We start from the raw sequence: 24,541 nt of genomic DNA on the forward strand, positions 1-24,541 counted from the left end.
AGACCCAGTTCTCTACCAAGCCATCCGTATTGCTGCTGGGGCATTGAGAACTTCCCCTGTTCAGAGTTTATACGTCGAAGCAGGTAAACCGCCACTGTCCCTGCGACGAAAGCAGTTGTCACCAAAATATACTTTTAAATTGAAATCCCTGCCAGACAACCCTACATGGACATCCATCTTCAAGCCACGATGGGAAACTCTTTATAACACCTGTCAGACTGCCAACCGTCTCTTTGGTATCTGTGTCCAAGAGCTACTCAGCGATCTCGGCATTACAGTAGACAATGTTGCTCAGTCACCAATACAACTACTTCACCATGGTATGCATGCTACCATCATGCGACTTTTCCTTAAAAAATTGGGGTAAGGCCACCATCTGTCTGCCGACAACTCTATGTTGCCCACCGTGCCCAGTACCCTGACTTCTTGCCTGTCTTTACTGATGGCTCAGAGTCCCTCTGTCAGATCTACTGCCATCTTCCCAGATCACACTATATCTAGGAAGATTCCCCATGAATGCAGCATATATACAGTTGAGTTCTATGCTATACAATTAGCCTTGGACCATATCAAAACACACAAATACCAAAAGTGTATGGTGTATACCGACTCTCTAAGTATACTGCAGGCTTTATCTGGGACGATGTATAACCCTCAACCGTTTCTGACCGAATCCAGCAGACATTACATTCTCTTTCTGAGCATTTTGACCTTCATTTCTGCTGGATCCCAAGCCACGTTGGGATCATGGGTAATGAACTGGTAGATGCTGCATCCAGATCACCAGAACTCCACAACACTCTTTGCCTGTTAGTCCCCTATAAAGACTACAGGTAGCTAATACACGATAAATTACTCTCCCAGTGGCAACAATCTTGGCACGAGCAGGTCACAAATAAACTATATCAGATAAAGCCTGTTATCCAACACTAGCAGTCTACTCTGCGCAGGAACCGTAGTTGTTCTAGCTCGCCTCCGCATAGGACATAGTCATCTTACGCATGCATTCTTGCTGAGGGCCAATGACTCTTCTATGTGCAAGGATTGTGACACCTTTTTAAACATGCGTCAAATTTTATGCAAATGTCCATGATATAGACAGGAACGTTTTATATATTTTAATGTTTTTGCTCATCTGACTAAGCCTTATACACTCAGTCAGATTTTATGACAACCACAATGTGTCAGCTGTTTTTAGGTTTTTAAAATCAATAAACCTTTTCTCCTGTATTTAAATTTAAGTTTATATCTTTATACATTTTTACATATTTATATCTTTAAACATATTGACCTATTGACCTAGGTAATTATGTCACTGAAATTTTTACTGTTATTTTGTATGGGACATGGTTTTGGTGCATTATAGCCCTTGTAGTTGATACACCATTAAAACCCAAACAACCAATCATGTATTAATACGGTCACATCTAGACTACAGCTTTGTGGTCTGCAGCTCTGCTAGACCAAGTACCTTACATTGGCTTGATTCCATACACCACAGTTCTCTTCGTCTTGCACTAGGGGCATTCCGTACATCGCAAGTCCAGAACTTATATGTTGAAGTAACCGAAACCTCTATATCTATGCAGACAAATGCTTCTGTTAAACTACACAGCGAAACTCAAAGGGCAACTGGACAACCCTACTTGGAGTGGACTTATCTCACCCAAATGGGAGAACCTTTACACAGCCTACCCATCAACAGGGATACGCCTGCATTCCCTGCTCAGTGGCTGCCAAATTGACCTTGGCATGATACAGCCTACTGCTTCCCATACAGTCCCACCTTGGATGTATTACATACCGCTGTGTGACCTTTCACTGACATAGTTGGGAAAACACACCTTATCTCAACAGAATATGCGGCAAATTCATGCCACATTGAGACCCCATCATGCAGAGTACATGCCAATTTACACTGATGGATCTAAAACTAATGCCCATGTTGGTGCAGCAGCAGTTTTTCCCAATGTTACCATAGCCAAGAAACTTCCCCATCAAATGCAGTAGCTACACTGTAGAATTCTATGCTATCTATATAGCGTTAAATTTCACCTTCTCAACAAATATTTTGCACAATGTTATTTACACAGAATCAGTTAGTGCTATCCAAGCTTGTACAGCAGAATAAAAATCATCATAATCCCTTATACACATTTGGAATACCATGACCAAGTTAAATATAAGAAAAAACAAGTTCCCTTTTGTTCTATCCCTGGTCACGTTGGAATTGCTGGACTGCTACAGATCCTGTAAATCATGGTTTCCCAACCTTTTTTGACTCACGAACCCCTTTCAACATAATATTTTTATTGTGAACTCCCTTTCAACATAATATTTTTATTGTGAACTCCCTTTCAACATAATATTTGGTCTGTTGTATACCCACTGAGAACCGATCACTAACCACAACACTATTTTTATTTATTTATTTTTGCAATTTTTGTATAAATTGAAAGTTTAAAATCATCAGACAAAATTTATTGGCATCATACTATGCTATGTATCATGCACTGTTCACGTGATTTAGGACAATCTGAGCCAATCAGCAATTAGTGCATCCTTATCACAGACGAGAAAGACTCCCACCCTCAAAGTAGCCACTCGTGGATGCTTGTGGTAACGATCCATACGGTGAAGCATTCAGTTGATTGTTGTTTACACGTGTTGGAAATTTATTATGCTAACATTTTTTATTAATTGTGCTATTAATAAATTAAATAATAATAATAGTGATAGTCCTGTGCAGTTTTTGGCAATCGTGTTATAAAGTTTTTGATTTAATTGAATAAAGAGACATCATGTCTGGTAAAAGTAGTTCATTGAATCCTAGTGCAATATTCAGAGGAAGGAATCTGGTGAAATCCGCCCTAATGTGTGTAGGGCTATGAATATGCCTCCAAAGATTATTACTACAACTATGAAAGAATGCTAATAAAATAAAACAATCAATGCAAAGTGGTACGTAAAATTTTTGGTGCCCTGAACCTAACCATGTGATTTCCAATTGACTCCATTATATAAAGGGTTCCATTTGCATTTGTCCTCCCAGGAACCTAATCCCAACGTAAATCAAGGGCTACCTGTACTTTGCCATGTGACAGCCATCTAATATCCATGCGTGTCAAAAGGGTTACATGCTCACTGCCATGTTCTTTACATAAAGAAGTGAATACTCTGCAATTTGTTGGTCTCGATTTTATAAAGTTAATTGTTTTGACATCATCAAGTACACTCAGTCCTCGTATAACACGTGTTCACACTACACGAATTCGATCATACACGATTTATAAATAGGGGAACGATATCTTATATAACATGAACCGAATTCGCTTATGCACAATTCGCCTTTGTGTTTACAAGAAATGGCAGTCGAACGCGGAATCACCCCAACTGAACGCAACACGATAGGAATGAAGAGAAGATTCTGAAAATGTATTTGTGTTTTATATCAGTGAAGGGGAAACACATTTCACCATAATAACGTAAAAAGCAACACAATTCCAGCTATCGGTATTATTGCAAATGCAATTAGATCGAGTTTACTACCAGTTTATAACAGATTCCACTAGCAGAAACGCAACTGGAAATTGTTTTTATTGTTTTATGGTAGTAACCCCTAGAAATGTGCTTTAGTAAAATGTGAGGTGTTAATAGTGTATCTCTGCCTTTACGGTGTCGTTTATTCAGTCATTTTCGAGGCGCGCGCAGCTTTGTTTATGTGTATCAAGCATGCCTCCTCGTTTTGTAATTGTGCTTTATTCCCTGAAAATGAGTAAAATACTTAAAAGGTGTGAAAAAGGAAGCGTCCTGGTGAAGACACTGCAGATTCGGAGAGAAAAAGAAAAGCAATATCGATAAATAGAGGCGGACTGGGTCAAAAATTCACACCGGCCTCTGGCCCACCGGGGTTTTCCCGGTAAGGCTTATGGCCAGTCCGCCTCTGTCGATAGAGAAAAAATATGAAATTGTGAAATGCTTTGAGCGAAATGAAAGACCATGTGATATTGCACGTGCTACAGACTTAAATGAGGCAACGCTGAGAATTACAAAGAATGCAGGGAAAATAAAAACAACTTTCATAGCAGGAACAACTCAAAGTGTAATTAAAATCCATTAAATTAAGACACAAAGAATTGGAAGAGATGCAACGGCTGTCAACTGTTTTGATAGAAAATCAAACAAAAAACAAGTTTGCTTACGATAGACGCAAAAGCATTAGCAATATTTTATAACGTAATAGTCGTAATAAAATACTTACGTATTTTATTACGATTATTTATTGTGTTTGGTAATGTTTTGGTTACAAATGTGTAGTCTTTGGTGGTCGGCACCTAACCCCATTTTTCCCATAGGGCCTGTTGTTTATATTGCACGATTTTGCATTGCACGAAGGTTTCTAGGAACACAACTATCGTGCTATATGAGGACTGACTGTACACTTTTAAGCTGTCGAGACATTCGTCTTGATGCTAGAGCTTGTCTATAAATGCTGCAACCTGTCCATGAGATATCAGCACATATATTTTTGATGCGAGTAATAAGGCCCACAAATTTTCCTGTCATTGATTTTGCTCCATCTGTACAAATTCCACAACACGAAGACCAGTCAATTTGTTTTTATTCAAAATAGGAGTTAATTAAATTAAAAATGTTCTCACCTGTTGTATGCTCTGTTAATGACAAAACAGCATTTTCCTCCACTTTACTCATTCAAGTAGCATGCAAATACAATTAAAATGGCTAGATTGGAAACATCCGTGGTCTCATCTAATTGCAGAGCATAAAATGTACTTTTTTTTTTACACTCCATAATATATTCAACATCTTTAGACATGTATTCGGCGAGACGCTGTGTTATTAGAATAGGGTATCATATCCAATTTCTTTGCCAAATTGTCACCATACACCTGACAATAACTTTTGCACATGAGAAAATCAGATTTTCTCCAATAGTATGGGCTTGCCCATCTTTTGCTATTTCATAGCTTGCTAAGTACGATGCCTCAAGTGCTTTTTCACTGTCTTGATTTCCAAGTGGTATATGCGAATCAATATTAGATGTTTTGATTTCTTGCAATTTCTGCTTTAAAAAAAATCAACGAGTTTTTCCGCATAATTTTCGTGTTTTGTTTCTAAATGACAAGATGAAGGAAGGTTTCAAACTACTATTGGCGAGCACTTCTCATCAAATGACACATTGTGGGTGTGGATAGTCCTCATCTCCAAGAAATGAAAAACTAAATTTAATATAATCTTCACTATATTTCCTCTTTTTTACTATTCCTTTTCACATGGGTTTTTTGAAGGTCATTTTGGGACGAATTTGAGGGATGATTTTGATTTTCATTCTTCTCATTAATTTGTATTTCATCATCATTGTTCTTCATTCTTCCAGTCTTCAACCAATTGTCCATAATGATTTTTAAAGTTTAAAAATACTATGAGTATGAATAAACAATGTAATACTACACAACATTCAAATCCAACCCAATATGATGTGGCACAGCAACTAGCAATGTTTACTGGAGTTTGTCTTACACATGACTGAAATGGTGCGATACATATTTTTTTTTTTTTTTTTTTTATGAAAACCCCAAACATGAAAGGTATCAAAACCTATAGTACTTAGTACCGTGCATGGGTTGAAGGAGAAGTATGGGGGAAGGGGGGTGCCAGAAACTTTGCTCTAGAGACTAAACATGGGTTTCACCACTTCAAGTCTCCAATAAGCAAAGTGGTGGTATTTCACCAGTTGATGAAAGTCATCTACCACCTACAAATTGGTACGTTCCCACCCCATCCCTCCACTGGCCGTCTAATAGAAACCTTTGAAATTAAAGATTCTATATCCACATTGAAATCATTGCCTAGCATCGACAACCAGTGAGCTTAAATTAAAAAGCAGGGGGATTAACACAACTAGCACTAACCAATTCCGATATGTTTTTGCGGACACTATTGTCTACTTGTGACTTAGTGGTGGGTGTGGTTAGGGAGGTGAATCACTTTTTCTATTAATGGGTTAATTATGGATGATAATCAGTGATTTTTTTTTTTTTTTTTTATGTTTAGCTTAGTAATAGAAATCATACAATGTATGATTTCTATTATTAAACTAAATACAATATGTAGTTCTCAAAATTATTAAGTTTCATTTAATGTTAACTGCAGATGGAAAACCTAGATTAATTCGGAGATAGGAAATTGATGGGTATTAGCAATTACTGTCTTTTTTTTTATTTTTTTTTTTAACATATAATACATATTTTATGCACCGCATAGGCTGCAATTTGTTGTAGAAAGCAAAACAAAACTTTCAAAAAAGGGCATTTATTGACAAAAAAATCAGTGGTAGTAAAATGCAATGCGATATTTTTATTAACAAAGTGTAAATCTTTAAACTGAAGTAAAGAAAAATTAATTTTATAAATTCCAAAACTTTATTTCTTTGTTGTTATTCTGGTATTGCTCTTTTTTTTTTCAAGATTTGAAAACAATAAGGAACTAATGGGTATTATATCCCCTTACATTATAGTAGACAAAATTTTGAATATCATAATTTATGTAACGAATTGGAAGGTTGTGAAGGGCAAATTTTAAATATATCAGAACAAATCGAGAAATGTTATGTTTCAAATTCGATTATTAAAACACAGACTAACTGACTACTTCTACTTATTTATTAGCACTTTACAGATAAATATAAGAAAAAAACTGTTGTTACTTGGAGACAATAAAAAAAAATAATAAAATAGATGGTATTATGTAATATTTTTTCTTGCCAGCATTTCTCCATGGTATTCCTGTTTGAATGCAGTTTGACACTTTTGTCCAATATTGTGCATTTCACATAAATCCATAAATGTTTGAAATGAAAATTTCAGTATCCATGATTAAAAAAACTTCTGTATTCCAGTTTTCTTTATGTCACCACAAATTGTTGCTTTCTATAGCAACAGCAGTTCCAATAATTGTCTAAAGGCCGGAGGTGCGAGCAATGCATACCCAATTGAATGATATCTGTACTTTCCTTTAACAAATTAAGCAAGCTTAATTTGTTAAAGTAAGCTGGGGGAACACAAGAAGCGATGCTGCTGTCCATGCTATTATTGTATGCACTCCCATTAACTTACATGGACACTTGTTGCACATGCTCGCCATGTAAGGATGTATAACCCAAACCACAACTAAATATAGATTTTGAACCAAATTGCATAAATTAACATTAAACTGTTTTGTAGTTTACAAAAATACACCTATGTAAATCTAAGCAGACACCATTACAGAATTTTTAGTGCAAACCCCCTGGAACACTTTTATGAACCCCCAGGGGTTTACAAACCATCGGTCAGGAACTGCCGCTGTAGATCAACCCTTTAGCAAACCACACTCGATTTCAAGTTAATTATAAAGAAACAATGTCTTGAGCAATGGCAGCACATCTGGCAAAATCAAGTTGGTAACAAACTAATCCCTATAAAGAAAGATCTCAAACCCTGGAAGTCTACGTGAGAACAGACATGAAGAAGAAGTATTTGAAAGCTCGACTACGAATAGGCCATACAAACCTAACATATCTCTATCTTCTTGCAGGCACTGTTCCACCACAGTGCACAAAGTGCAACACAGCTCACTGTCCAACATGTACTTATTGATTGCCCCAAATACAATACTGATCGACAAGCTATGTTTACCTCATTTTCCATGATGAACCCATCTTTCAGCATTTCTGAACTCCTAGCAGACAACACACCACATGTGACCTGTGACCAAAATTTTTAGTTTCTCAAACAGATAAAACTGTACAATGCAGTGTAAACTTGGATAACATCTATACAGATATAACAATGTATTTAACATCGCCATAGGTGCATTATGGCCGTGCTGCCCTTGTGCTGTAAAGCCTACAAACAAACAACAAACAAACGAAATATGCCATTGTGCAGATCACTGATCACCCTACTCTCCCAATCTACTAGCATCAGTGGACTTCCTCTTTCACAGGGTGAAAACTTCCATCAAAGTTAAGAGATTTTATTATGTTGAGAACAAAGAAAAATATGGCTGCCAAACTGAATGTCATCTCTTTGAATGCTTTCACTGACTCTTTTCAGAAACTTTTAGAATGTTGTAATAAGTGCAGTCCACCAGGTGGTGATTGCTTTGAATAAAAATGAAACCATTTTTGAGCTCCTTCATTTTCTGTTCTTTCGATTGCACCAGTTAGGAAATTTTATTGTCACACCTTGCATAAAAGGTCTTATAAAGGTTTTTGTTATTCCTTGGTCAAGAGGTTGGATCAATGATATTATATTTCAAGGTAAAAAAAAATTAATTCAATGTTTTTGAAAGTCAACTTTGGATGAACTGGGCAGTTGTCCAAAAACCAGTTCAGTTGTTTTGTTTTGCTTTGCTTACCCAGTTACAAATCCCATTTATGAAGGTATTCTCCAAATAAAGAAGCTCCCATCCAATCATTGGCATTATTGACATATTAGCATTAGCAAGGGCACATGATGCAAGAAAGCAAGCTTATATAGCATCAGCCAAAAAAAAAAAAACGCAAACACACACACACACACACACACACCCTTCTCATTTCACCCATCCACTCGCTCCAAATGTTTGTCTAGTTCTGCTTTGAATCTGTTTAAGCTATCAATGTCTACAATGACAGATGGAAGTTTGTTCCAGCAATCAACCACCCGCTGGCTAAAGGCAAACTTCTGCACATCTATCCTACAACTGTCTTTCCTCAGTTTGAATTTATGCCCTCTCAGGCGATTATTCCGAGCAAGAGTAAGAATCCCATATGCATTGAGCATGCTGAAACCATTCAAGACTTTATACACCTCAATCAGATCACCTCACAGGTGCCTAGTCTCCAGACTGTAATTTGCAAAACTTAAGCCTTCCTTCGTAAGAGCAACTCCTTATTCCATTCACTAATCTTGTTGCCCTTCTCTGTACTCGTTCCAACAACTCTACATCCTTCTTAAAATGAGGCCTCCAGACATGTATACAGTACTCAAGGTGTGGCCTGACCATTGCCTTATACAAGGGGATAATCATCTCCTTAACCCTGCTAGAAAAATTCCTGTATATCATTGACAAGACGCCATGAGCTACTCTTGCAAACTGTCTGCACTGCTCAGAAAACTTCATATCTGCCTTCACAATACCCCCAGGTCCTTTTCACTCTCTACCACTGTTAGTGTAGTACCACACAGTTGATACGTTACTCTGGGGTTACTGCTTCCCATATGCAATACTTTACATTTGTCAATGTTAAACTTCAGTTGCCACCTCTCAGCCGACCTGCTCAACTTTTCTAGATCTTGTTGCAGTAGGGTTGTTAATGTCATTAGTGTCATTAACAACCTGCCGACCTTCGTATCACCTGCAAACTTGGACATTAAGCCTGATATACCATCATCAATATCATTAATAAATACAGAAAACAACAATGGACCCAACACTGAACCCTGGGGAGACTCCACTAATATCATTAGTCCACGAAGAGCAGTGTCCATTGATTACCAGTCTATCTTCTCCCACTTAACCATTCCTTTATCCATAGCAGCAATTTGCCTCCAATGCCACGCTGCTCCAATTTGTGCAGCAGTCTTCCATGTGCAACAGTATCAAAAGTCTTTCTAAGATCCAAATATATGATATCAAAATTATTCTTTGCATCCAGTTCCTTTGTGACTACATCATAGTATCCAATCAAATTGGTCAGACAAGACCCCCTTAACAAACCCATGTTGTGTCCGAGCTATAACTGAAGTCTTGTCTAGATGATCCTGCAGTGCTTCTTTAACCAGTGCCTCCATTAATTTCCCTGGAACAGAAGTTAAACTAACAGGTCTGTAATTACCTGTGTGTCCCTTTAATCCTCCTTTGTGGTTTGGGGTCACATTTGCACATCTCCAGTCCATGGGTACCTCCCCTGAGTCCAAGGAAGCTCTTATAATTATGGCTAAGGGTTTGCTTACTTCCTTTGCTGCCTTCTTTAATCTAACTGGATAGATTCCATCTACCCCAGGTGCCCTTATGTTTATCTTCAACAATTTCTCCTCCACTTTACTCTCAGTTATTACAAGATTATCTAGCGTGAATGTAGATGCAAAATATTCATTTAGTTTGTTAGCTACCTGAGCAGGATCATCAACAGTTGAACCATCGGTATCAAGTGGACCAATCTGATTCATCGCCTTCCTTCTAGAGTTTACATAAGTAAAGAAGTCTTTGCTGTTTTTCTTTGCATCCTTTGCCAAAATTTTTTTGTAATCTGCCTTTGCCTGCCTAACCTTCTTTGTGACTTCGTTACAGATCAGCTTATATCTATCATAGGCTTCTGTGTCACTTGTAAATTTATATGTATCCCATGCATTTTTTTTCTGTGTGACATGTCTAATTAGTTCATCTGACATCCATTTTGCCTAAATCTTGAACAATATTTCTTAGTTGGTATGAAAAGCCTAGTATCTTCCAAGATTAATTCTTTAAATGCTTCCCATTTTGAATTTGCTGTTGGTAACATCATCAGTTGGTCCCACCGTATAAAATTTAAATACTGTCTCAGACCACTGTAGTCACCTTTACGAAAGCAAAAACCCTTCCCTTTACCCCTGATGGTAGTTACCTCTTTGAGTAAATCCCACTTCAGCACACTGTGATCACTTCCACCTAGTGGTTCCTTTATGTGCAGATTCTTAATGCACGAAGAATCACTACTGATAATCAGATCAAGAGTATTACTCCCTCTAGTTGCCTCCCAAACATTCTGCTGTAGAAATCAATCATCCAATAAATCCACAAAAGCCTTGCTAGTGTGTGAGTGACCAACCCACAAATTCCGGTCAATCTCTGGGAAATTAAAACCCTCCATTATAAGACACTCTGATTTACTGGCCCACTATTTCTCTGCACAATTGCTCATTATACTCATCAGATTCGTTAGGCCTATAACACACACCTACTCTCATTTTTCCTTTCCCAGTGCTTATGTCACACCAGACTCAATATTGCATTGTCCCCCAACATCATTTGGATGCACTTCCTTAGATTTTATGTTTTTCTTAACTAACAGCATAAGCCCTTCTCCCTTCCTATGTTGTCTATCCTTTCTGTACACATTGTATTCCCCAAATTCCAATTCTGTACTGCTTATGTCTGTGTGACACCATGTCTCTGATATCCCAACAATATCTGCCCTTGATTTCTTGACCAGCACTTCAAGCTCATCAAATTTATTAATTACACTCCTAGCATTGGTGTACATGCAAGTATACATGCACCTGTTTCTACTCTTAGTTTCCCTAACACAGCCCATGTATTTACCTGTTCCACTATTACTCCCAGCAGTCCTGGAAATCTCCATTGCCTTGCTTTCCGGGATGCTGCTCAATTGCATTTCAATAGAAGCAGTGCAACAATCACTTTCACCTCTGCCATCAGCTACTGTTAATCTATTAGTCCATGTATCCCCCCCCCCATGCTAACAGTTTTTCGACACACCTAACTCTGCATCGATAGCACCAGCAAATATTCTTGCACCCTTTCTGTTTAAGTGTATCTCATCCCTGTAAAAGCAGTCTCTCCTGTTAACAAGCCCAGACGAGGCTGAGAAAAATTCTACCCCTTGAGCCTTGCACAATCTCTCCAGGGCCGAACTGATTGACAAGGCTCTCATCATATACTTCCTCCTATCATGTCTGGGCAGAATTGCAGACACTTTCAAATTCAACCCTAACTCACGGCCTTTTTTCAACGTTGTCCTGTACTTAAGTAATTCCACCGGTCTCCTACTCAACAGGTAGCTGGTGTACTCCTTTAAAACATCTAGGTGATTTTCTCTTGCCTGTGATTAATGGCTTCATTTTGATTGTTCCCATTGAGATGCATGTTAAAAGTACTTTAATCCTGTCTTTGGTCTCCTTTCCTGGAGATGCAGAGGCATTTTTAAAAATCGTGCAGTGCTCAGGGGTAGCCCTGTAGTACAACCCTGTTTCATCTGTGTTAAAAATGTCTTCAGGATTATAAGTGCTTAACTCAGTTTGCTAAGAAGTTTTCAACCAGTTAGCTGCAGAACCATCGGAATCTTTTTTTTTTTTTTTCCCTCCGTGAAATTTTCTGTAAACAGTACCATGCCTCTCCCTCCATGTTTGTCAGCATCTGGGCATAATCTTTAACTCTGTGCAGTTTTTAAGCAAAGTTATTAGCTTTTTGAAGACCATTGCTCTGATTGATAGGTGTATTAAATGAGCTGGCATGTTTGAACTAAACAGAACTTCATCTACTTTTTGGCATTTCCCTTCACACTTCCTTTTTCTGGTTTCACTAATCATATTAGGGTTTAATATGTGATGTGATTTTAATAATTTTGGTAAAGATGACTGAGGCACTCCTGATTTTGCTGCTGCTTCCTTTGAGATACATCACTTAAATTTAATTTATGTTTCTATAAGTTATAATTTATCTTTTACACTCAAATCTACTCTCTTTTTGTTCACTGACTTTTTTTTGGGTTGTAAATTTTAAAACAATAAAAAAGATAAGCATTAATCAGTAACAAAGAACATGGTCCACAATAAATGCATCTAGCATGATATGCAGAAATGACATATGGAAAGATAAAAAGTTTAAGAAACTTTAATTACTGGAATGAAGAGGAGGTTCTGAAAATTTCTTTATTGTTTAGGTACATGATTGAAGAGTTCATGGAAGTGGAAACACTTTTCACCTTAATAATGTAAAAACCCACAATTCCAGGTATTGGTATTATCGAAATTGCAATAAGATTGAGATTACTACCCTTTTATAATAGATCGAACTAACAAAAAAAGCCCAAGAAACCAGAAACTGCAACTTGTTTTATGGTTGTTTAAAGTTATTATCTACAAAAATGTGCTTCAGAAAAATATCACTGAAATGTCCAAAATTGATTCTTATTACCAAACATTATTTAAAATTACTTTGTGAACTAAAAGGTAAGTTATAACAGTGCATGTTATTAATCTGATTGTCCTCCTTTGAATGGAATCAAGAAGCTTGAGAGAGGTTTGGAGACCAACTTCTTGGGTGCCACTAAATGTCTCAATAGAAACAATATTCCATGTTAGGATGGATTTGAAAATTGTAGAGTGAGTAGTTGTTTAGAAGAAAAATAACACAGAGCAAAAACGCGAAAGGTTTTTTTTTTTTTTTTTTATGCAGAGTAAGCAGTATATGATTTGTTTATGCCAAGAGAGTTTAGAAGTCAGGGTAATCACTAACAGAGATATATGATCTTGTCTGGAAACCTGAGTGTCACCTAAGATGAACATAGGAGCAGTAGAAGTTTTATTTTGAGAAATAACACAGGACTGAGTTATAAGATTGAAGTCAACTAAGTTTTCTTTGAGAAATAACACTCCAACTGCAATCTGATTTTCTGTGAGAGTGTTGCCCCTTGTGTGACAGTGCTTGGGCATAGGCATTTTTATAAATGCATTATCCATGAATCAACCTAAAGTAATATTTTGCTTAATAACATCACTTGGTAGCTGAATATTATTCATTAAAAACTCAAAGGCACTGTAAATGATGATTAAGTGTTAGCCAGTAAAATAATTTAATTACAAATAGATACTGAATATCTTTGATTACAAATAGATACTGTAGCTTTCAAGACAAATCGTGCCTCTTTTTCAACAGAAATATTGAAACTTAATTATTCTAACGGACACAGTTATGCATGCAGTGAGGTGTGCGAGGGCACGAGGTAGGTCATTCAATCATTAAACTGGTGTTCATTGTTGCTACACGGACGTGTACAGTTTTTCTCCAGTGCTTGTCTAGACATAAAACGGTTGTCTCTAAGATGGGGTGTAGTCTCATGCCTTTGCAGCGGTTCATGGCTCTCGAATTGCCCAATATACTGAGTGACTCCAACCAGAGGCGGTCGCGAAAGTGTCGGGAGTGGTCAATCATTTCATAGTCCCGCTTGGGATTGAGGTCATGGTGGGTGGACCAGAAGTGTTCCGCGATTGGGGACTGGTCGGTCTCAGCAAGGCGAATCGCTCTGTCATATTCTGCAAGGTGGTATTGAAGACGTCTCTCCTATGTAGCAGCTGTCACCGTCTTTGCAGGCTATGCGGTATATTACACTGCTGCGTAAGAGAGGGGTGACAGGGGTCTTTACACTGGAAACTAGAGAACGTAAGCTTCTACCAGGCAACTGCACGCATTTTATGCGGTATTCTCTGAGGATTTTCAAGATCTGGAAGGATAGTAGGGAATGTAGGTGGTAGGTATATTGGCCTGAGTTGGTGGTGGTCTCGGGTGGGCTGTGAGCTCCTGTGCGTGCAATAAGCACTTGTCTAATATGTGTGTTGGGTAGCCACAATTGATTAAGTCTGTCCTCACTCTAGAAATCTCGTTGCTCCTAGCTTCATCTGTGCTGAAATGGCTCCAAGCTCTGGAGAATAGTGTGGGCAATGCTGTTGAGATGACTGGGGGCATGGCCAGATCTGTTGTTTGTGAACTGTCCGCACCACATAGGCTTACGGTATACTGAGGTTTCTAGATATGGGCCCACGCGTTTTACTAGGACATCCAGGAATGGGAGAGATCCGTTAACCTCTAACTCTAGAGTGAACTGGATGAACACAGACAGGGAATTGAGATATTCTAGCAATGTTGTTTCAGAGCCACGTGGGATGACAGTGAAGATGTCACCAATGTATCTGCACCATGTTGTAATAGGTACATGGAAGAATTGGAAGAACAGATATTCCTGAACCCACCAGTACCTATTACAACATGGTTATGGTTAATCATCATTTACCATGGATCCCAGTACAACAGGCAGGCCCATTTGTCCTCATCAAAGGTACTGTTGTAATATGTTTCGGAAATATTTGACTCCATCATTGCATCCACTATATTCCATCAGAAAACGGTATGAGTGTAATTTCTTAAAGTATGTTAATTCCTACACAGAAATAATACCTTGTTTCTTTACTTAGGTTTTCCTTGTCCCATTGGACAATTACCTTATATTATTATTATTATTATTATTATTCATATGGTGCAAGGAAGCCTGAGGCTTATGCTGCACCAGCCAAAAAATAAAATTCCCACGTTTCCCTGAGAGAGAGAGAGAGAGAGAGAGAGAGAGAGAGAGAGAGAGAGAGAGAGAGAGAGAGAGAGAGAGAGAGAGAGTAGAAGGGAATCACCAAGAAAGCAAGAAAGAGAAGAATGATAATATCCAGAATGATAATAAACCCATACTCACCAGGGGTGAGCTCCTATTGGCATTTAAGGAATGGGTAGTGTATATTTGAGAATTTTATGCTTTTTGTGCTGGGCAAGGTTTCTCAAGCTGGATGTAGTGCACTCTTATAAGAAAAACTATTCATTATTTCCAGACAGTGGAAGGTAATTAATATACAAGAGGATAAGTGGGAGAAAGAACTGAACCTTGGGTAAACTCCAGCATTAGTAAAGCAGTTGATAGATACCCATCAACCATCATACATAGTGAGCAATCAGAGAGAAAACTAGGTATCTATTTGCAAAAATCAATCAGCAGTCCTTAAGATTAGAGCTTGTATAGCAGACATTTATGTCAGACATGATCAAAAGCTTTTATTAATGTTAAGAGCAACTACTTGAGTTTCACCAAATTTTTCTATCCAGCTTGTTCCAAGATAAGTAACATACCATATATATATATATATATATATATATATATATATATATATATATATATATATATATATATCACCACTGGTTTGACACCTTTGACCATATTTATGAAAGCATCCTTGGATTGAGGGGAGGTCCCTATAGATTTGGGAATGTATTTCCTTTTTATAAAGAGGGAATCAAAGATAGAAGTGAGTAATTATAGACCGTTAACTTCTATTCCATGGAAAATAATGAGGTCACTGGTTAAAATGCATGACAAGCTAGACAGGAGTGCAGTTATACTTCAGTCACATCATGGGATTGTTAAGGGGCAGTAGCGTAACTATGCTAATGTGGTGCATTGGGCCCACGACTGAAAGGCAGTCCACTGCCCTCCTGCCTGAAACAGGAAAAAAAAAAAAAATTCAGTAAAAATTAGTTTTTTTTTTTTTTTTTTTAGTTGTGTTTATGATAAAATTTACCCTGTCTACAAATAATTTTTTTTCACACTAAGCATGTTTATTGTTATATAGCTGCACAGCACAAGCTAAACTGCAGTGAATAGAGGTGAAATGGTATTAGCATAGCTACTGCTTTCAGGGCAACTTTAAAGGATTTTTTTATTTTTACCAAAACAGATATTTTTCAGGGGGCCCACACTAAACTTTGCATTGCGGCCCACTTTTTCTAGTTACGACACTGTTAAGGGGTGATCTTGTCTGACCAATTTGGTTGGATACTGCAATGCAGTGACAGAGGAACTGGATGCAAATAATAAATTTGATATCATATACTTTGATTTTAGGAAAGCTTTTGATATTTTTGTGCATAAGACCTCTACAAATTGGAACAGTGCGGCATTAAGGGAAAGTTGATGCTATGGTAAAGGGATGGTTGAGTGGGAGAAGACAGTAGTTATCAATGGGCACTGCTCTTTGAGTAATGTTATTAGTGGAGTCCCACAACATTCATCACTAGGCCCATTGTTGTTTTCAATATTTATTAATGATACTGATGAAGGCATATCAGGTGTAATGTCTATGGTTGCAGATGATATGAAGGTTGGCATGGTAGTTAATCACAGTAATCTGGGGATTCTACCACAACAAGATCTAAACAAATTAGGCAGTGGGCTGAGAAGTTGCAATTGAAGTTTATCATTGACAAATGCAATTTACTGCATATGGGTAGTAGTAATCCCAAATAAACATAACAGTTGTGTGGTACTTGTCAGTGGTATACAGGAACTTTGCTAGCAGGCAGGGATAAGGTGGTGATTATCCCTTTGTACAAGGCCATGGTTAGCCCCCATCTTGAGTATTGTATACAGGTTTGGAGGCCTCATTTTAGGAAGGACATAGATCTGCTGGGTCGGGTACAGAGAAGGGCAACGAGATTGGTGAGGGGTGGTTGATCCAGGAATGGCTTCAATTTTGGAAATTGCAGCGACTGGAGATGTTTAAAGCTTTGAATGGAATGAGCAAGTTCAATGCTTATGGAATCCCTTCTCTTGTTCACACTTGAGGGGGCACAAATTAAAATTGAAAGGATGGTTGCAAGTTGGATGTGTGGAAATTTGCTTTCAGCTTGAGGATTGTTAGCATTAGTAGAGGCATATGATGCAAGAAAGCAAGCTTATGCAGCATCAGCCAAAAAAAAAAAAAAAAAACCCACTTCCATTTCATCCCTCCATTCGTTCGAAATAACTGTCCAGCTGAGCCTTAAATTTATTTAGGCTATCAACTTCCACAACAAGGGATGGAAGTCTGTTCCACCAACCAACTACCTGCTGGCTAAAGGCAAATTTCTGCACATCTATCCTACATCTGTCTTTCCTCAATCTGAATTTATGCCCTCTCAGGTGACTATTCTGAGCAAGAGGAAGAATCCCATCAGCATTGAGCATGCTCAAACCATTCAAGGCTTTATACACCTCTATCAGATCACCTTGCCGGTGCCTAGTCTCCAGACACTGTAATTTGCAAAACTTAAGCCTTTCTTCGTAAGAGCAACCCTTTGTTCCATTCACTAATCTTGTTGCCCTTCTCTGTACTCGTTCCAGCAGCTCTACATCCTTCTTGAAATGAGGCCTCCAGACCTGTATACAATACTCAAGGTGTGGCCTGACCATTGCCTTATACAAGGGAATAATCACCTCCTTATCCCTGCTAGAAAAATTCCTGTATATCATCGACAATACACCATGAGCTACTCTTGCAGCAAGTCTGCACTGCTCAGAAAACTTCATATCTGCCTGTACAACCACCCCCAGGTCCCTTTCATTTTCTACCACTGTCAGTGTAGTACCACAGAGTTGATACGTTGCTCTGTGGTTGCTGTTTCCCATATGTAGTACTTTACATTTGTCAATGTTAAACTTCATTTGCCACTTCTCAGCCCATCTGCTCAACCTTTCCAGATCCTGTTGCAGTAGCATAGTGTCAGTAGTGTCCTTGACAACCCTGACAACCTTCGTATTGTCTGCAAACTTGGACATTAAGCTTGATATACCATCATCAATATCATTTATAAATACAGAAAACAATAATGGACCCAATACTGAACCCTGAGGACTCCACTAATATCATTAGTCCACAATGAGCACTGTCCATTGATTACCACTCTGTCTTCTCCCCCTCAACCATCCCTTTATCCATAGCAGCAATTTGTCTCCAGTGCCACACTGCTCCAATTTGTGCAGCAGTCTTCCATGTGCAACAGTATCAAAAGCCTTTAAGATCCAAATATATAATATCAAAGTTATTCCCTGCATCCAGTTCTTTTGTGACTGCATCATAGTATCCAATCAAATTGGTCAGGCAAGACTCCCTTAACAAAATCATGCTGTGTCCGTGCTAATAATGAAATCTTGTCTAGATGATCCTGCAGTGCTTCTTTAACCAGTGCCTCCATTAATTTTCCTCGAACGGAAGTTAAACTCAGATATCTATAATTACTTATGTCAGCCTTTGATCCTCTCTATAAATGGGGTCATTTTGCACATCTCCAGTCTATTGGTACCTCCCCTGAGTCCAAACAAGCTCTCATAATTATGGCTAAGGGTTTGCTTACTTCCTTTGCTGCCTCCTTTAATATAACTGGATAGATCCCATCCACCCCAGGTGCCTTTTTTATGTTTATCCTCAACAATTTCTCCTCCATTTTCCTCCCAGTTATTACAAAATCATCTAGTTCACTGCCTGAGTTTACTTCACCTCTGGCATTCCCCTTCCTGAATAACTCCTCATGTGTGAATGTAGATGTAAAATACTTGTTTAGTTTGTTAGCCACCTGAGCAGGATCCTCAACTGTTGAACCATCAATATCCAGTGGACCAATCTGATTCATCCCTTTCCTTCTAGAGTTTACATAGGTAAAGAACTCTTTTCTGTTTTTCTTTGCATCCTTTTCCAAGGATTTCTCATAATCTGCCTTTGCCTGCCTAATCTCCTTTGTGACTTGGTTACAGACCAACTTATATCTATCATAGGCTTCCATGTCACCCATTAATTTATATGTATCCCATGCATTTTGCTTCTCTGCCATATGTCTCATTAGTTCATCTTACATCCATTTAGGCCTAAACATTGAACAATATTTCTTAGTTGGTATGTAACGCTTAGTAGCTTCCAAGATAAGTTCTTTGAATGCTTCCCATTTTGAGTTTGCTGTTGGTAACATCATCAGTTGATCCCACTGTATAGAATTTAAATACTGTCTCAGACCATTGTAGTCGCCTTTATGAAAGCAATAACCCTTCCCTTTACCCCTGATGGTAGTTACTTCCTTGAGTAAATCCCACTTCAGCACACTGTGATCACTGCCACCTAGTGGTTCATTTATCTGCAGATTCTTAATGCAGGAAGAATCACTACTGATATTAGTCTTGGCGCATTATGGCCACAGCTGCCAATGCGCCATAAAAAACCAAAAACCAAACCAAACCAAACTACTGATAATCAAATCAAGAGTATTGCTCCCTCTAGTTGCCTTCTGAACATGCTGATGTAGAAAACAATCATCCAATAAATTCACAAAAGCCTTGCTAGTGTGTGAGTGACTAATCCACAAATTCCAGTCAATATCTGGGAAATTAAAATCCCCCATTATAAGACTCTCTGATTTACTGGCCCACACTATTTCCCTGTACAGTTTCTTATTATACTCATCAGAGTCATTAGGCCTATAGCACACTCCTACTCTCAATTTTGATCTCCCAATGCTTATGTCACACCAAACTGACTCGACACTGCACTGTACAGCGATGTCGACTGGCTTCACTTCCTTGGATTTTATGTGTTTCTTAACTAATAGCATAACCCCTCCTCCCTTCCTTCATATCTGTGTGACACCACGTCTATGATATCCCAGCAATATCTGCCTTTGATGTTTTGAGCAATATCTCAAATTCATCAAATTTATTTACCAAACTCCTAGCATTGGTGTACACGCAAGTATACATGCACCTATTCCTATTCTTAGCTACCCTAACACAGCCCATGTGTTTACTTGTACCGCAATGACTCCCAGCAGTCTCTGAAACATCCTGCATCTTGTTTTCCAGGCTGCTGCTCATTCCAATAGAAGCAGTGCAAGAATCACTTTCACCTGGGGGGATACAAGGACTAATAGATTAACAGTGGCTACTGTTAATCTATTAGTCCTTGTATCCCCCCCCAAGCTAGCAGTTTTCCGACACACCTAACACTGCCTCGATAGCATCAGCAAATATTCTTGCACCCTTTGTATTTAAGTGTATCCCATCCCTGTAGAAGCAGTCTCTCCTGTTAACAAGTACAGACCAGGCTGAAAAAAATTCTACCCCTTGAGCCTTGCACAATCTTTCCAGGGCCGAATTGATCGACAATGCTCTCATCATATACTCCCTCCTATCATGTCTGGGCAGAATTGCAGACACTTTCAAATTCAACCCTAATTCACTGCTTTTTTTCAACTGTGACCCGTACTTGTTAAGTAATTCTGCTGGTCTCCTACTCTTAATATCATTAGTGCCATCATGTACAACTATATTATTATTATCAAGTATTATCTACGAGTTCCGTTTATATAACTTCCGTATCAAGTTATGTATTAATTAATTATGTTACGTTTGTAATCTAAGTCATATGTATTTAGATAAAAAGTACAATTTAATTGACAATGAAGTTTAACAAGATTAATAGATTTTACTGATTGATTGACAATATTATATTATATACTATACTATACTAAGCTTACGCTATCTAGTTCGGGATATAACGTTGTATTGTATAACAATGGCGGCAAGTTACGAATGGTAAATCTACGGACACTTAAGTATTAATTAACTTCCAAATCTCGCTGTCTCAATTCAGAATAAACTAAGGATCCTGACTAGGTCTATAAGCTACTTATAGAAAATAATTTGATATGACAGTTGGTCAACAAAGCGGCTAAACATGGTTAAAAAACATCTTGTTCAACTGAGCTGCAACTTGTAACTAATTGATTTGATACCGTTACCGATACTAAGTAATACCTATAAAATCTCTATCTAAGTTAAATTTTAAACTAATTATTGTAACTAGGAATATAAAGCTACTCTAGAAAATAAGTTAATATGCCAATTTAAGCTAATAAAATAGAAAAACCTCTTTATTCCAGGAGTAGTAAAAAACTGCCTGCACAAGGCTACTCTCGTTCTTAAGCTGTTGGAATAAACTCTGCTCTCGTGTTGTGGAGGTGAATAATTTGAATAAATTCAAAGAAGAATTAGAAAAATTATTAGAGTAGTTGGACAGGTGTAATTAGAAGTGTTGTTTTTTTTTTTTTTATGGTTGATATATAAGCTTGTTTTCTTGCATCATTTCCCACTAATTCTACATATATTATGTGGATAAATAGAACAGCAGATTAGTTATATAGCATTGTTTTTGCTGGAAAAATTTACCTTTATCGTTGATAAAGGTAATGCTTATGGTGGTAAAGACCCACAGTTATAAAACAATTTCTCTTGATAAACTGAATGGGCAGTCATGAAACCTTCAGAGAAAGATGTTCAGATTGAAAGTATGGCTGTGCTAAATAATGCAATATTATGTGCAACTGTAGAACTTAAGGTTTAGATTTTGCCTTGTCAGTATTGATAATGTTTTAGAATTAATATAAAATAATTAATATTTTAATATTTGCTTTCAGATAACAGACTTGAACCTAGATAACTGTCGCAGTACCTCAATTGTTGGCCTCACAGATGAGTTCATTAACCTTGAAACGTTGAGCCTTATAAATGTTGGTTTGACCAATTTAAAAGGATTTCCAAAACTTCCTAACTTGAAAAAGGTAAGAGTTGTTTTGTTCATAATTTTATTCTATTATTTCAAATTTCTTAAGAAATGTCTTTTCAGCAGTGACAATTACTGACTCAAACATTTTGCCCAAAAGCAGTTTTCTTGTAGTTCTCTGTAAAAAAAAAAAAAAAAAAAAACTGAACAAAAGGCAGTATTCAATATATATATATATATATAATATAAATAAAAATAATAAGATGTAGTGACAAAACTGAACGTCTAAAAAAGAACGAAAAAATATTAATTTATTAAACTGGATTAGGGACCGGGACACTACTAGTTATAGCAGAAATACCCAGCAACCATAATGAAATATAGACAAATGTATATGATCAGTGTATTGGGTAGGGGTGCTGACCTGTCAAGTGTAATTACAATGGAATAAATTGAGAATGTCTGCAAAGTAAAAGCAGATTACCTCGAATTAAATAAAATTAAGATTAACATAAAAATAATAATATAGTACTTAATACTGTAGGTCCTAAGATTTTAACTACGTCTTCAAAGGGTCTGCAGCTAAAACCAAAGGAACCAGAGCAATAAGTCTCTGTTTCTGTTATGATGTATACGTACGAAATGTACACATCAAAGCCAACCCAACAGAGACCAAAAAGGAAGGAATAAAAAGAATGTAATTCAAAAATAAGTAAAAGTAAAATGCAGAATTATGCTAAAATAATACCGATTAAATCCTGTTAAAGGAAAATTGAATGACAGCTTGAATTAAAAATTGAATGAAGTTAAATGAAATTTTACCGACTCCTGTCTGTTCCTACGGTAAGTTGTCAAAACCTGACTTATTCTTTTGTCTTAAGATAACTCTTTCTTTTACTTTATTTAAATTTCAAACTGGGCAATTTGCCTTCATTCAGTTTTTATAGTTCTTTCTTAATTTATTCAAATTACCCACTTCTAGAAAACCGGACGGACGTTTATTCCAACAATTAACTACCTGCTGGCTGAAGACAAATTACTGCACATCTATCCTGCAACCATCCTTCCTCAATTAAAATTTATGCCCCCTTCATGTGTAGACTGAGCACGAGGAAGGATTCCATTGGCATTGAGCTTACCCAATTCATTCAGAGACTTAAACACCTTAATTCTCCTTGCAGTGTGCCTTTAATTTTTAATTTTTTTGATGTGAAAACATCTATGGCAGCATTGGAGTAAAACCGATTGGTAACGAAATTTTTTTACGAAAATGAGTCAATTGGTTAACTAAATTTTTACTGAAATGGTGGAATTGATGTCACTTCCAAAAAGGAAGGAATAAAAAGAATGTAATTCAAAAATAAATAAAAGTAAAACTGTTAGATTTTAAATGACACAAATTACATCACTTCCTAAATGGCTCTAACGATGCTAACTTATTCACTAACGTTGATTCAGTAAAGCAGTGGGTAATAATATTATGTAAGAATAAAAGCTTCAAAGCCACTGAAGAAGCCTCTTGTGTCGAAAAGGAATGAGTTCAAAAACATAGAGAATGAAAAAAATGCAGACTTTAATAAAATCTGCTTCTCAAGATTTTGATCAACATCAACCTTCTAAGTAGTGTAAGTTTCAATCAAACCATTCAAAAATTTAAATGGTTTTACTCTAGTGCCACCATAGATGTTTTCACATAAAATAAAACATCTTTCATGCATACAGGGTACACACGCCGTTTTTGTTTTTTTAATGGAAACCTCCAGCACAAAAGGTATTAGAACCTATAGTACTTAGTACCGTGCATGGGTTGAAGGTAGAGAAAATGGAAAAAGATTCGTGTTGACATTAGACTTGAATTTCTGTAGATTTTAATTTTTGAGAAATATGTATGAAGGGAGGTTGTTCCAGAAAATGGAAGTTGAAGGAATAAATGAGGAAGAAGAAAAGTTGGTTCTGTGAGTTTGAAGTTGGACAGTAAAAGGAAGACAACTGGTTGTGGCATGTGTTCGGACTGCTTTGAGAGAGAGAGAGAGAGAGAGAGAGAGTGAATGAGTGAGAGTGTGGGAATTATAGAAGCCACTTTGGAAGAACAGTGCCCATTGCAGTATCTATAGAAAAGGCATGCAGCAGAAACAGAACATCTATGAGACAGAGAGTGGAGAGACTGTTAGAGATGAGTCATTAATTAACCTAAATGCCCTCTTTTGAATGGAATCTATAAGCGTGAGAGAGGTTTTGGGGGCACTGCCCCAGATGATGGAACAATATTCCATGGTAGGGAGGATTTGAGATTTGTACAAGTTTAACAGCTGTTTGGAAGGAAAGTAATGTCGAGAGCGAAAGAGAAAACTCAGGTTTTTTTAAGATGCAGATGAAGCAATGTTTGTGATTTACTTATGCCAAGAGAGAGATTAGAAGTCAGAGTAATCCCCAGTAGAGATATGAGATCATATCTATAAATCAGGGTGTCATCAAAGATGAGCATCGGAGGTACCAGACAAGGCTACTGAGTGAAAGACTTGTGGAATTTGCAAAATCTCGAGGAATGTCACTAATGAACACTTTTTTTTTCGAGAAAAGGGTGAAAAGAAAGCGGA

General features: G+C 37.4%; 1 protein-coding gene across 2 annotated transcripts in view; it reads left to right on the top strand.

Moving 5' to 3' along the window:
- The window catches only part of LOC150074916 (acidic leucine-rich nuclear phosphoprotein 32 family member D-like), a 159,302-nt gene that overhangs the window by 19,696 nt on the left and 115,065 nt on the right, over positions 1 to 24,541 (top strand). For both annotated transcript variants that reach the window (XM_090389394.1, XM_090389393.1), the window contains exon 2: positions 21,859 to 22,002. In XM_090389394.1, the coding sequence (XP_090245520.1) occupies positions 21,859 to 22,002 (144 nt within the window). The remainder of the gene's footprint in view (positions 1 to 21,858; positions 22,003 to 24,541) is intronic.

This window comes from Mastigoproctus giganteus, unplaced genomic scaffold, assembly GCF_048544385.1.
Source record: "Mastigoproctus giganteus isolate SK-2022 unplaced genomic scaffold, ASM4854438v1 scaffold_15, whole genome shotgun sequence".
Taxonomy (NCBI): domain Eukaryota; kingdom Metazoa; phylum Arthropoda; class Arachnida; order Uropygi; family Thelyphonidae; genus Mastigoproctus; species Mastigoproctus giganteus.